The 14,237-nt window shown below is 49.7% G+C and overlaps 1 protein-coding gene across 1 annotated transcript in view; it reads left to right on the top strand.

The window, feature by feature from the left end:
- Nucleotides 1–14,237, top strand: part of Trappc10 (trafficking protein particle complex 10) — a gene marked incomplete at its 5' end in the record, with an annotated part of 76,325 nt that overhangs the window by 24,676 nt on the left and 37,412 nt on the right. Inside the window, 4 exon segments of the mRNA XM_005375874.2 lie at nt 4,182–4,378; nt 7,730–7,925; nt 9,708–9,819; nt 11,368–11,615. Coding sequence (XP_005375931.1) covers nt 4,182–4,378; nt 7,730–7,925; nt 9,708–9,819; nt 11,368–11,615 — 753 coding nt within the window.

Genomic DNA, 14,237 nt, shown 5'->3' with positions numbered 1-14,237 from the left:
CCCTGGGTGACCAGTATGCTGTGTCTAGGGAGCCACCCCAAGACCTTGTGAGCACCCTGTCAGTGAATCCCCACCCCATAGTGATGATTCTTTCTCCAGAATGAGTCTTTGCTAACTGTGCTTTCTTCTCCCTGAGAAAAAGCCATCTTCCTCACACTTAAAGTTTTTGCTCTGATGCCCAGGCTGCCCAGGTCAGGCCAGTGAGGGGCTCTGTAGCTGGATCCTGTGTGCTGTGGGCGTGTTCTGACTTTGGCTTGGCAGGATATTCCAGGTCCTTGAGCTGCTACCCTTGTGCTGGAGTCAGCCCTGTCTCAAGGAGCGGTGACCCTCAGGCAGTGGTGTGCTTTTTGCTGTGAGAGTGTGACTGCCTCCCCAGCCTTTCAGAGACAGAGCTGGTGATGTGTTTTACAGATTCTGAGCTGGTGCTGATGCCTGCGGTTGTAGCCAGCCCCCACGACTCCCTTTGCTGTACTTTTCCTTGTTGGCTTCTATGCTCAGTGGCATCGACATGTGTACTCATTTGCCTCTTCTACAGAATGCAAATTGCTACACACCAGCACTGGAAACAAACCTAAGGGGGAGTGCAGGCTCTGAGTGCAGTGTGCGTGTCTGGAGAGGGTGCTACTGTCCCCTCCACAATTTTCCTAGCTACTCTTGCAGGTTCACTGTGCTATTTCTGTGGCGGTTGAATTGCGTTTATAAATGATGGTATGCAGAACTGCTTTGGGTGGGGTTTAGACGCCCCAGCCTGAACAGGGTGTCTTCCCTTTGTGTGTTACACATTTTTCATTACACCTTCCTACCTTCCTTCCCTCCTTTGCTTCCTTCATTTTTAATCTTTTTTTTCTCTTTTTCTTTCTCTTTATCATGGTTTATTTTTTATTATAGTTATAAACAAATGTTAATAGTACAAATTAATGGGATTTACTATGATATTTCCATACATTTAAACATTTCTTTTTAAATTTGTTACTCTGTTGTTGCTATTGTACGTGGCACTTTCGCTCCCATTGTATTTTCTTTTTTTCCCATTTTTTTTGAGACAGGTTCTTGGTATGTAGCCCAGGTTGGCCTCAGACTCATGGCAGTCTGCCTGTCCCAGCCCTCCCTGAGTGCTGGAGTTATAGGCGTGCACTACCACACCAGCCCATTGTATATTCTAATTATATTTATGAAGACTATTGATTTATTCTCACAACGCAGAGTACTAACCGCTGTATGATCACAGCACACTACTAGCGACCTTGATTTATTCTCTTACTTACCTTGCTGAATACCTTGATTGTGTGAGTTAGTTTTATTGTGGATTCTCTAAGCTCCAAAGTCTAGGGTTTTCCAGATATCTATCATGTCCTCGCAAAGAGAAGCTTTGCTTCTTTTCCCTCCCTGTCCTTCCCTTTCTTACTTCCTTTTTTTTTGTGGTACTGGGGATCAAACCCAGGAGTGCTCTGCCACTGAGCTACATCCCTGTTTCCTTCTGTTTTTGAATTTTGAGGGCTTGAACTTGCAGTCCTCCTGCCTCATCCTCCCGAAGTGCGGGATTACAGGCATGCACTACCTCGACCTCTTCTCCAGTTCTGTCTTCCCTGGTCTAAGACACCGTCAGACGTCAGGGCATCGAGGTGGTGGGCGTCTCTGCCTTGTGGCTGACCTCCTAGGAGTGCTGCAGGATACGGGCTGTCAGGTTGAGGTATGTGCTCAGGGGGAGGAAGTGTCCATCTTTTCCCGTTTTCTGGAGTGTTTACTAAGAATACGAGGTGAGTTTTATCAGCTGTGTTTTCAGAGGCTAACTGCTATTTCCACCTTGTGTCTATATTGAGTTGTGTTCTTGAGTTTCTTACATAGAACCAGACCTGCGTTCCTGCTGTAAGTCCCACCTGGTCAGAGTCTTACTTTTGTAGTGTCATATTGGAGTCTGGTCACGTTAGGATTTTCTGCATCTGTAGTCACAAGTGGTTGGTCTGTAACTTTTGTGCTGTCTTTATGAGGATAAGGTATCAGTGTATTTGATTCATAAGAGGACCTGGGGAGTTTCCATTTACTTTCTTGTTTCTGAAGCGGTTTCTGTTTCCTTGTTGCCGTGTGGCCTTTCGGGTCTGCTGGAATTCTGTGAAACCAGCTGGGCAGGTACCTACTTGTTGGGTACTTCTGTGATAGCTTTCTGGAGATTGGTCTGTGCCAGCCATTTGTTAGCTTTAATACATTATATTTTTAGGAGAAAGTATGCATTTCAGTTAAGTTCTAAAATTTATTTTCATTGAGATGTGGTCTTTTTTGGTTTTGAAAATGTGCCCTAAATTTTCCCTGTGATTTTTTACTTCGTGTATTTGTTCTTTCTTTTTTCTTTTATTAAATTAGTTGTAGGTTTTCTAAGAGTCAGGATATTTATTAGTTTGTTAACCTGTTTTTTGCTTCATTAATTTGTTTTCATGTTTAATATTACTTTATTTTTATTGTTTATGGTTTGCTTTGTTATTTTTCTGTTTTTTTGGGAATGCATTTATTTTCACTCTTATATTTTTATTGATAACAGGCCTCTAAAGTAAAGGATTTTCCTCTGATTACTACTTTAAATATGTCTCAGTGTTTTATCATTATTTTTCAGAAATTATCTATTTTCTGTATTTCTCCTACCCAGTAGTTGTTTACCATTTATTGGTTTCCAGGAAGAGAAATTTAAAAGTTTTTCATTAAAATTTTTCACATTTTCTTGCATTGTGATCAGAAAGCTTTGGTTAGGTATTTCTGCCTTGTATATGTTATGTTTTCTGTGACCTAGTAACTGATCAATTTTGTGGCTTTGCCTTGTGTGCTTGAGAATGTATTTCCTTCATGTTTAGACTTAGTGTGAAAATATGTGTCCATAAGATCTTCCTGACTGTACTGCAAGGTTCCTACGGTTTGGCCCCCGTCCACTTGGCCTGTCTTTTGTTGGTAGTCTTTAGTGTGGTGGTCTTTTGTTGGTGGTGTTTCTGTGTCTGTTTGTCTTCATAGCGGTATGTCATCTGGCATGCAGATACTCTTTTTTTTTTTTTTTTTGTCTTTTTGAGACAGGGTCTTGCTTTGCAGTTCAGGCTGGCCTTGAGCTCACTTCGTAGCGCAGGCTGGTCTGGAACTTGCAGTGGTCCTCCTGCCTCAGCCTCCTGAGTGCTGGGATTATATCAGTCGATATGCCGTCCCTTGTAGCCCCCAGATCAACTGCTGTTTGGCTGTTTTCCAAGGCTTTTTCTCTCTGTGCTGTGTTTGGTTGATTTCTGGCGCTTATCCTAATGGTGGCTGATCTTTTCTTTTGCAGTCTCGATCTCTTTAGTTTTACCCAGTGTGTTTTGCGTTGTAGGTGTTGTAGTTTTTCATCTCCAGGAGTGCCACGTGGGTCCTTTGCTTCCTCTGTTCAGCTCTAGTTTTTTGCCTCCTTGAGCTTGTGTGATATGCTACATCTCAAGGACTGTTTGAATAATTGGAATTAGAGCCTACAGAGTAGATTGGTGGTGCATGAGGACATTTATAAAGTCACAGGGCTGTGGATATAGCCCAGCAATGCAGTGCCTGCCCAGCAAGCCAAAGGCCCTGTGTTCAATTCCAGCACCCAAAAAGAAAAAAGAAAAGATAAAGTTACAGTTAATAAGAAGAGTACCTATTTCCCTGGGCCGCACTGCAGGAGACCTGAGCTGGCCCATTGCTCTAATGAAGAGGGACAGTTTCTCTGGCAGGTCGGCACTGGGATGGAAGGAGAGGGGATGGACTGAGGGGCGGTCCAGCCCTCATGAGTGAAGGAGCTGAACCGCAGGTGGTCTTCCCTCAGCCTCCCCTTGGAAGCTTTGGTGCCTCTGGTATGGCCTGCGAGGGCCTCAGGGTCCCAGTGGGTCCCAGTGCTCTCAGAGTGTTGCCTGTGAGCAGTACCAAGAGTTGGCCTGCGGGTTCCAGTGTACAGCTGCCAGAGGCACTGTGGCTGTCCCGCTGTGCTTGGGCACAGTCTTCACTGCAGCAGACTGGGGCTGCCCCATCCTGCCCTGCCATGCACACAGTGCTGCCTTGGAGAGCTTCCCAGTGCTCAGAGCCCCAGGGTGCTGCCTTTGGGGAGAGCTGCATGCTGCGGCCATTGACAGTCATCGGACGAATTGTGCCATGTACTGCACAGGGCATTGAGGGACTTGTGTTCACAGTGATTTATTTATTTTTAGGACACGGAAGTGTACAAAGCTACGGTAAAAGACGACCTCACCAAGTGGCAGAATGTTCTGAAAGCTCACAGCTCTGTGGACTGGTTAATAGTAGTAGTTGAAAATGATGCCAAGAAAAAAAACAAAACCAACATCCTTCCTCGAACTTCCATTGTGGACAAAATAAGAAATGACTTTTGTAACAAGCAGAGCGACAGGTAAGTGCACCTTTCTCTCGCCTCCTTTGACTACTGTTGGGCTGGTGCAGGTTGCTGACTTCCTGGGCTTGTGGGGCCTGCACCCCCGATTTCTGGTCTGGTTGGCAAGCGTGAGAGACAGGGGAGACCACACGGTGGCCTGTCTCTGAAGCCTGGCCCTGGAAACCCTGCTGTGCTGGCAGGGAGTGGTCCCTTAGATTCTGCTGCAGTACTAACTAGTGTAGCACTGTGTGGAGTGCCCTTGTGCTGGCCTAGACCCCTGCTCTCCTGCTGTGCCTGCTCCCTTCCTTCCTGCTGTTCCCAGATAGCCATATCACTGGGCCCAGGCCTACAGGCTGCTGCTTGTCCTCACCCAGGGCCCCAGTCTCTCTTCCAGTGGCCACCGTGTAGCAGGGGCTCCAGTGCTGTGAAAGGCTGCAGGAGGAGCCAGTCTGAAGTGCCATAGTCAGGGCCCCCCAATTATCTCACTGCATGGAGATTCCTGTCATTGTCACCCCAGAGGGCTAACTGGTCTTCGGGCAGAGCCCCGGGGAGGATCCTTTTCCTGGTCCACACAGTCCTGGGCACATGGTACTGTTCAAACCAGCTTCATGGATCCTGACGTATTTTAGAGAAATTTCATGCAGTCTGGACTTGTGGCAATTTTTCTTAACTTAGTACTTCAAGAATTAGCTAATCAGAAGAGGTCAGCGTGACACATGAACAAGGTGCTGCGTAAAACTGAGCATCCCTCCCAGGGCTTAGGCGTACACAGCAGAGTCAGGCGTGCACAACAGGGCTCAGGCGTGTGTGAGATTGTGTTCTGAGCCAAGTGAGGAGGGAGCACGGACTGGAAGGGCAGGGCTGTGTTCAGTGAGTGGTGGTCCTGAGGCGTATTAGTCTGAACTCAGGGAATGTCCTGGTGGGTGGTGGTGGTTTTTAAAGTGCATAGTGCTTCCTTTTAACTCTGATTAATTTTTATCTAATTGACAGAGTTGTGTTTCATTTGAGCTGGTTGAAACTAACTTGGCTTTTAATGCTGTTCTTTATGCTTAAATTCAGCGTACTAAAAGTTTTAACATGTCATTCTCTGTAGGTTAAACGTGCCTTGTACCATTTTGGTCTTCATTAATTTGTAAAGCTTTTTTTTTTTTTAACATGTCTCTTTTTCTTAAAATAGAAGACTGGGTCAGGTTCTAATAAATTTGAATTTAGTGTACTTGGTTAGGACACTTGTTTCATTCATAATATAATTTCTAGCCCTTGAAAATACTGGAACACAAGGTCCTGAAGTGTTTACTGTTTTTCTGAGCTTTGTATGTTTTTAATTTCTGATTGTGTTACGTGTTCTTTATAGAACTTTAAAAGAAGGATAATGAGCAGAGAGGAAATATATGCTACCTAGGTATTGCATTGTCTTTCCTGCCCTTTTTCTCATTATGCATGCATAGGCACATGTGTGTTAAACCATACTGCATATGATGTTGTCTCTGCTATTTTCACTTACTACATAGTAAAGATCTCTGAATAGTAGATGATTTCTGTACCATCACTTAGTGAGTGCATAATATTCCATTGCATTAGTGTGCCACAACTCCTTCCTGTAGTCCTCTGCAGGGCTGATAGGTTATTGCTTACCTCTTGTCCTAAGCAGCAATATCATGAACATCTTTGTAGCTCAGATGTGAACATCCTGATCACTTCCTTAGGAAAAACTCCTTAAAGGAAATTGCTCAGTACCAGGTTTTGTGCATTGTCAGGCTTCTGGCAGTGCAGCTGAGTCAGTTTAGCTTATTGACTGATTGTAGCAGCTGCAGGGGCAGTGAGTGCCTTGCCAAGTCCCAGCCCCTCACTCCATGCCACAGATCTGTGAGCAGCGGCTCTGTTGGCTGAAGCCTGTGCCTGGGGACACTGATGTCGTGGGTGGCTCTGACCTCCCTTTCTTAGTTTATCCATCGCCGTGCATGTGCTATGAGTTTGCGAAGCAGGACTTGCTTAGTAGAAAAAGATGATGACCCAGGTGGTAGAAGTTGAAGGGCCTGATAAAGATGAAGTGAAGTGAGCGTGTTATGTCTGTTGATAAACACTGGGTCACTGCAGGAAGCTTCGGTCTCGGCGGTTGGCACAGCAGTTTCCTTCTTATTCTCTGCAGAGAATTCATGTCTGGTCAGCAGTTATGTTGCGATTACAGCCCTTGAGAATGCTGTAGGGACGAATTCCTGAGCCCAAAGACTCCAGCAGTTCAGAGAGCAAATATGCCCCTTCCGTCCTCGGGCACCCTGCCTGTCAGGGAAGAGTTTGTCTGGGGTGGAGTGCCTGGGGAGGGTGGTTTTCAGTTTTCTTCTTGGTTTTCATGACTCACATGGTGGACTGTGTAGGTGTTGCTGTGTCACTTTTTTTTTTTTTTTCATAGAGTCTCACTGTGCAGTTCAGGCTGGCATTGAACTCACTATGTAGCCCGGGCTGGCCTTGAACTTTCAAATCTTCTGCCTCAGCCTCCTGAGTGCTGGGATTACAGGCTATGCCACTTTTTGTCTGGTGACATGGTTGCTTGGATCTAGTCTACTCTATAGTGGGTGTGCTGGGGCAGAGAACATGGAACTCATTTCTATTTCTTGGTAGCGCAGGTAAAATACCACAAAGGAGAGGTATTGAAGCTCAGAGTATCAAGATTTCAAAGCCATTTCTGAGTTCATATTTATTCATCTTCCTTCTCAACTACTATTCTCAAGGCTAAAGATACCATTTCCTCCCAGTGGACAAATTCAGGACCTTTCCAAGGCACCAGAGCATTCTTACAGTATGATGTCTGGTGCCTTTATGCCTTGCTTGTGCCTCTGTTGGTTAGGCCTGTCTGCCGAGCTTTAGGCTGCATCTTTAGTAACACCGCCTCTGAAAAGGTTAGTCTCGTGAAGCGGCAGATCTGCCGGGAGGAAAGGAGGGTTACTCCAGGGTCCTCTGGGCAGCAGTGTGGTCCCAGAACAAGCAGCTGGCTGCCTGCACAGGTGACAGCTGGGTGAGCAGGAGTGTGTGCCCAAGGATATGGGAGGGCTCAAGGTGTCAGTGGCCTGGCTGGGGTAGGAGGAGTCGAAGGAAGCCACATGGCAAGCTTGGACCGTGGTCCTCCTGTGCCAGGTTGAGAAATGTGCCTTTCATCTGGCCAGTGGGAAGAACTGGCAGAGATCTTGAGGATAGGTCTGAGGGGCCTCGAACTCCCAGTGGCCTCTCTAGGCTGCTCTACAGCATACCCCCTGGGCTCCTGTAGCACTTGCTGCCCCTGCAGTGACCTGCTTGGCCCCGCCTGGTGCTCCCAGCAGTAGCGGAAGGTGGCACTGTGTGTGAGGCTTCAGACAGGCCTTCGTGTCTTTGCAGGTGTGTCGTGCTGTCCGACCCTTTGAAGGACTCTTCCCGAACTCAGGAATCCTGGAATGCCTTCCTGACCAAACTCAGGACGTTGCTTCTTATGTCTTTTACCAAAAACCTAGGCAAGTTTGAGGACGACATGCGCACCTTGAGGGAGAAGAGGACAGAGCCGGGCTGGAGCTTCTGTGACTACTTCATGGTCCAGGTACTTGGCCAACTGCACCTCCTCGCTGTCTGAGAGGGCAGCTTTCTGGGGGATTCTCACGGCCCATTTTTCAGGACAGTGCAGTAGCCAGAGCAGGCCTCTCCCTTCCACAGCTGATGAAGCCCAGAGGGCGGTGGACGCCTCTGCATCTGTCCGCTGTGGATTCCACAGAGGGGGCTGCGCCCAGGACAAAGGTGTTAGTTCACAGCCTGCGGTGTTGCGGGACTGAAGGGTGGCTTCTGAGGACGTGGCCTCCATGGTTCTGTGTCACGACCTGGGTTCCAGCAAAAGATTATGTTTACTGTAATTCACCAAAATGTTAAGTCTTTTAAAAACTGTCATTTTAATGAGCTCTTTCCCTTGTAAGATGAAAAGTCTTCCATGAACAGAGGAGTGGGCAGTAGTAACCAGACAGGAGTGCTGCTCTCAGGGTCCCTAGTCTGTGTTCTCCATCTCTTGACAGAGAAGGCCGTTTCATACCAGATAGCATTTGTGTGTTAATTTCTGAAGAAAGAATGCACTTTGAATAAACAGTAGAACCATTCTGATGAGAAATTTTGATTTCCTACTCTGAGGCTCTCTCTGGGATACTTGGATTGTTCGGTACACATCCTCATGTTGGAACGTGTTAACTTGCTGTTGATTGGTATGTGGTAAACCTTTCTGGTTTCCCGTCTCTTCACTCTTAAGTTGTTAGGCTTAGTCTGCTGGAATTACAGGCAAGGCAGAGGCTACAGGAAACCAGGATGTGGGGCTGGAAGAGGTGTCAGTGTGAGCCATGGAGAGGTGGTAGGTGGGCAGGCAGATTCAGGATGGAAAGGCCTGTGGACGTGTGCATGGGGCCAGTGTTTCCCTGCTCTGTCCTCTGCCAGCCAGAAGCAAGGGCGCCCTGGTAGCAGGAGGTGTGCCTAGTGCTGAGATCTTGGTTTCCAGACTCATCCTCCACTAACAGGTCCCGGAGCTCCTGGGACGATGTGATGGCAGGGCTGGGGCAGCTGATATGCAGGGTGGGCTTGGAATGTCTTACAGAACCGGGAAGGGAGGAGGGTCACAGAGACCCTCATCTGAGGACATAAGGCCCACTCTAGGAAGTCTGCTGAGGGCCGGGGGCCAAATGGATAAGGACAGAATGGGTTGTCGCCCAGGGACTAAAGCTAACATCCATGCTTCTGTGTGATGGAAACAGGTAGTTGTTTGAAAAAGGTCAGGGGAGAAAGTTCAGCTCTCCCATCTGGCATTCCAGCGAGTAAATGTGCGCGAGAACACGAAGTTCCCTGCCTGCAGGGGGGACCGTGCCTGCAGGGCTTACCTGTGTGTGCCTGAGTAAAGGCACAGGCAAGAGTGAGACTGATGGGTGCCGGGGGGGGGCAGATGGAGATCGGGGTGGTGCTCTGCAGTCTCCCCAGCCCTCGTCCCCTGGCTGGCTGTGAACAGCGGCTGTGTGATGAGGCAGTTGGGTGTGCTGAGAGATGTGAAGCCCGTGTCTGGGGCTGAGCCTCAGGGTCTCAGGTGGAGACCAGGAAGGAAATGGAAAAGCAGCTGCACCACTCATGGGGCTGGCAGGAAAGGCCCAGCTGAGATGCCGCTGTGTCCTGTGCTCCAGTGGCTCACACGTCACCTGGGTCTTTCCCACTTCTTTCCGGGCCTGTCCCTCCATGAGCGCGCTGTGGGGTTGTCAGGTGGGTCCGCATGCAGGTGGCAGGAGCCTCCTCCCGGAGCCGCACGCTCTCGCACCTGTGGCTGCGCTGACTTTAGAGCTGACCCCTGTTCTCTGGTGAACAGGAGGAGCTTGCCTTCGTCTTTGAGATGCTGCAGCAATTCGAAGATGCCCTGGTGCAGTATGATGAGCTGGACGCCCTGTTCTCGCAGTACGTCGTCAACTTTGGGGCTGGGGGTGAGTAGCCGCTCCGGTGATGAGTCTTCCCCGGTGGTGGTGTTGCATTGCGCTCTGCAGGGTGAGCTTGTAAGACTCCTGTAGGAAATGAAATGAGAGTTAAAAATTGGTCACTTTGCCTTTTAGAAGAATCTCAAGGAGCAAAAGCCCTTAGCTGTTTCCACATCCCGAGCAACAAACTGATTTAGTGAGATGCGGTCTCAAAATAAGAAAGGGGCTGGGCAACAGCTCAGTGGGTTCAGTCCCCAGTACCACCCCCCACCCCAACACACAGAGCCATTTTCAGCTCCATGGGTGGCTCATACCTGAGATGCCAGCTACTCTGGAGGTTCAGGCAGGAGAATCACCGGGCGGCTGGGGTGGCCCATTGGCATGGACGTGGGTGAGCTGGGGTGGGGCCTGGCCGGGGACCGTGCCTGCAGGGCTTACCCGTGTGTGCCTGAGTGTTCCTAGTGAGGTGCTCGGCAGCGAGGGTGCCGTGTGCTGCAGTCAGCCTCTGATGGGTACCTCTGAAGGGTACTGTGTGCTGCACACCGGCCCTGAGCTTCCTGACTATAGCACAGCAGCACACTGGCTGCAGCGCCTTTCGTTAGGAGTGGGAAAAACAGATTCAACAGTTTCTTTCATAAAGATCGAATGACTTTTATTATAAATTCTTTAAGTCGTTCAAAATGTTTTGTGGTACTGGGAGCACTGAGCTGCATCCCTGCCCTTTTCCTTTCTTTTGAGACAGAGTCTTGCTAAGTTGCCTACCTGATCTGGCCTCCAGCTTACAATCTTCCTGCCTCAGCCTCCTGAGTGCTAGGATTAGGCGTGTGCCATTTGTGCTTGTCTGTGATCATATGTGAGTCTCAGAGCTGTGTGTTCTGTTGCGAGCCGGGTTAAAGCTTTGACAAGTGAGGATTTCCCCTCTTCTTTATGCCCTATTCTCTGGAGCTCCACTCAGGCAGGTAGTACGGTCGAATTAGGGAAACGAGGAGGGACAGTCTGGAGACTCGGGACACGTGTGCCCACCCGCCCGCCCGCCCAGATGGCTGGGGAGCAGGCAGACCCCAGCCCCAGGGACTGATAAGGCAGCTGGCCAACCTCTGGCCCGGGACCTCCTCAGCCTGACTGACTGTAGCTTGGGGTGTCCCCATCTCCGAGCCCACCTGTCCCTGGTTGGCTGCCTGACTCAGTCTCTCCATCTCAGCATCTCCTGGGCGTGGTAAGACGATGTGCTGCTGCCTGGGTCAGCTGTCTGTTGCTGGACCTGAGGGGCTGTCTTTGTGGGAGGCCTCACAGCCAGGGCTCCCGATAGAACACACAGCTCTGAGACTCAGATGTTCTTAGCAAAACACAAATGGCACACGTCTCGGGGGACGGAGGCAGGAGGGTTGTGAGCTGGAAGCCAGACTGTCAACTTAGTGAGAGCCCGTGCTGTGCAAGCTGGTGGGCTGGACACGGGCAGGGAAGCTTCCTGCTCTCCCACGGGGCCCAGGTCCCGAGCAGGAGCCTCGGCAGATGAGGTGCCTTGTGCCAGCGCCTTTCATGTATGTGTTTATTTAGATGGTGCCAACTGGCTGACTTTTTTCTGCCAGCCGGTGAAGAGCTGGAATGGTCTGGTGCTCCGCAAGCCTATAGACATGGAGAAGCGGGAGCTGATCCAGAGGCGGGAGGCCACCCTGCTGGACCTGCGCAGCTACCTGTTTTCGCGCCAGTGCACCCTGCTCCTGTTCTTGCAGCGGCCATGGGAGGTGGCGCAACGCGCCCTGGAACTGCTACACAGCTGCGTGCAGGAGCTGCGGCTCCTGGAGGTGAGTGGGCCCATTCCTAACAGTGAGCACCCTGGCCCCGTGTCCACAGACTGGGCAGGAGGGGGGCTGCCTCTTCTGAGCGTGCCCTGGCCTCTAGTTTGTTGTTTGCATGGCTACTACTTACATTGACCGACTGTTCAGAAGCAGTATCTGCTCTCAGTGGGATGAGGCTTAGTGCCTCGGAGGTCAGTTTCGTTGTGGGTCTTTAAGGGTGATGCTGGCTTACACAGGAGGCTGGAGGCTGGAGGCTGGCAGCGAAGGACACCCCACTAGGCCGATGTGGACGCGGTGTGGTTCAGGGCAGCTTCTCTGATAGCGCATGTGTGCATGGACGTAGGCAGCAGCGTGGATGACACTGGCAAGCTGTGCCCGGGCTGTAGGGGTGGAGCTTAGTGGCAGACATGGGTGTGAAAGAAGCCAGTGAGTGAGAGTGAGGTACTGAGTCGTTCAGCTGGAGTGAACGTGTTGCCTTCAAAGAGTTGTTCCAGCCAGTGAGGGTGGTGCATGCCAGTAATCCCAAATACTAGGGAACCTTAGCTTTAAAAAAGTCTACTCAACCCCTTACTGTCCATGGAATCACGGACATGTTAGCAAGGGGAGGGCCTCAGTGTCCTCTTTACCCAGAAAGCCTCACACGGGTGTGTACAGGATGTTCTGTATAATTCAGAGGACACATGTACATCCCACTTGCTGTCTGGTCAGACCTCCGAGTGGGCTGGGTGACTCCCAAACCCCTGGGACAGAAGCAGGCTGTCCAAACCCTATCCTGTCCCACACCAGGGACCCCAAGGGGCACAGGCATTGTTGGGCCCCTTTATAACAGGCCCATGAGTAATTGATTCTTTAAGTAAAACACTGGTGGGGTAATAATTTATAATACAGTAGCATATTTTTGTGTACCCCAGAGTACTAAATAACTGGCTACTAGTTTGCAGTACTCTTTAATGTGTTCCTGCCAGCTTGAACTACGGTAGTACACGCATGACTGGGCCATCAGGTGACTTGTACCGCTGGTGGTGCAAACAGACCTAATCACTTTTATTGGTCGTTTTACTAGTAAAATTAATAAAGCTGCCTGATGGGAGAGTCACATGTGTACCATTGATTGTTCAAGCTGCTTGGCAGCAAGTCACAAATTTTAGGCCCGTTATGAACATGTTAAAAGATGGAAACTTTTAAAAAAATCTACGTGAAGTGAAATTATTTTAGTTTATCTCTAGAGGAGAAATTCTTTTGAGCTTAGCATAGTTGAAACACAAAGTCAGGAATTTAAGAAATTTTATCAAATTAATTTTCTTGCCTTAGGAATCTAATCAGGCAGATGAGGAAGATACCATTTTGCACCTGGAAACAAGATTCCTTTGTGTGTGTGGAACAATGTGATGCAGAGAACCTACTTTGGCTGCTGACCCCTGGGTGGGGCTGGGAGATGGCCATGCATCAGTAGGTCATGCGTGCCTGGAGATTTCACCTGAGTAAGAGGCTGTCATCCTATTACTTGACTGCAAAAAACACCAGGGCGTGTATGAGAGTTCAGGTGGTTCAGACATGGCATTTGCTCCAGGCTAAGCCCAGGGCCTTACTTGAAAGCGCCGTGGTCCAGCTAGGCAATTTTGTGTGCTGAGTGCTCGGTCTTGGGGTTTGCAGGCCGTGTGTGGGTGGTGGAAGGGTCGTGCGAGTACTCCTGCCCGAAGCAGTGCCGCCTTGCATATTGCTCTGCTCCTCTCTGCGTTCTGTAATGCCCCTGGCGTTGTCAAACAGAGGGTGGTTGGTTACTGCCTGTGAACAGAGGAAAGTGGTGGAAGTCACTTGCATTCCCTGGAGTGTCTGGACTCCCTTTGAGCTCGTGGTGTCCACTACTGTCCTGGGCCCATTTCCACCTTGTATCAGTGGCTTCTTGTCCCTTTTGTCACTGCTGTCTTGATCTTTCCTGGGGCAGAGGCTGTCCCCTGCTTGAGTTTTGGAAGTGCACGGCTTTGCACTTTCTAGCTGAACAAGTTGCATGTTGAGGTCCAGGTGAGATCACACCATCCACGGTCCACTTCCGCAGGCTCTTTCCTTTTCACAGCCCATGGCCTCTTCTCTGTCCCCAGTGCTACATACAGTTGGGTGGTCCCTGGGTCACTTGTACCCAGGCCACCACCGTCCCTTTGACCCTCTGTGCTCCGTGTGATGAGCACTGCATGGGTGCTGTTTACGGAGGAGTCTCCTCTCTGCACACTGCCCGGTCCTGTCTGATTGCTGCACGCTAAGGTGAAATTCGGGCTCAGGAGGCCAGGTGAGCTCTGCCGCATGTCGTTACTTTCAGACTCTGCTCTGTTTTTAAACCTGGGTGAGCCTCTTACTTTGCCCTTTCAGCTCCCTTTTCCCCATCCTGGAGGGAGGCCAGTACCAGCTGTCATTTGGGTGGTGAGGACCCAGTGAGGTGACATACGTGAAGGCAGCTCGGCCTGAGGCCTGGGGTCCAGCTCTGTGCTGTCTGACCCTCGGCACCTGCAGCACAGCTCCCTCAGGGTCCCTTTTTAGCCTGTGCCTCTTAAAGTAGAGTAGAGCCAGTGTTGTGTCCTTATCTCAAGCACTTGTGCTGTTTAGAAGCCTTTACCATTTTTTTTTTTTTTTTTT

The sequence above is a fragment of the Chinchilla lanigera genome, unplaced genomic scaffold, assembly GCF_000276665.1.
Source record: "Chinchilla lanigera isolate Chin_1 unplaced genomic scaffold, ChiLan1.0 scaffold00006, whole genome shotgun sequence".
In the NCBI taxonomy this organism is placed as follows: domain Eukaryota; kingdom Metazoa; phylum Chordata; class Mammalia; order Rodentia; family Chinchillidae; genus Chinchilla; species Chinchilla lanigera.
The sequence above is the reverse complement of the archived record's forward strand: the minus strand, read 5'-3'. Positions and strand labels throughout refer to the sequence as shown.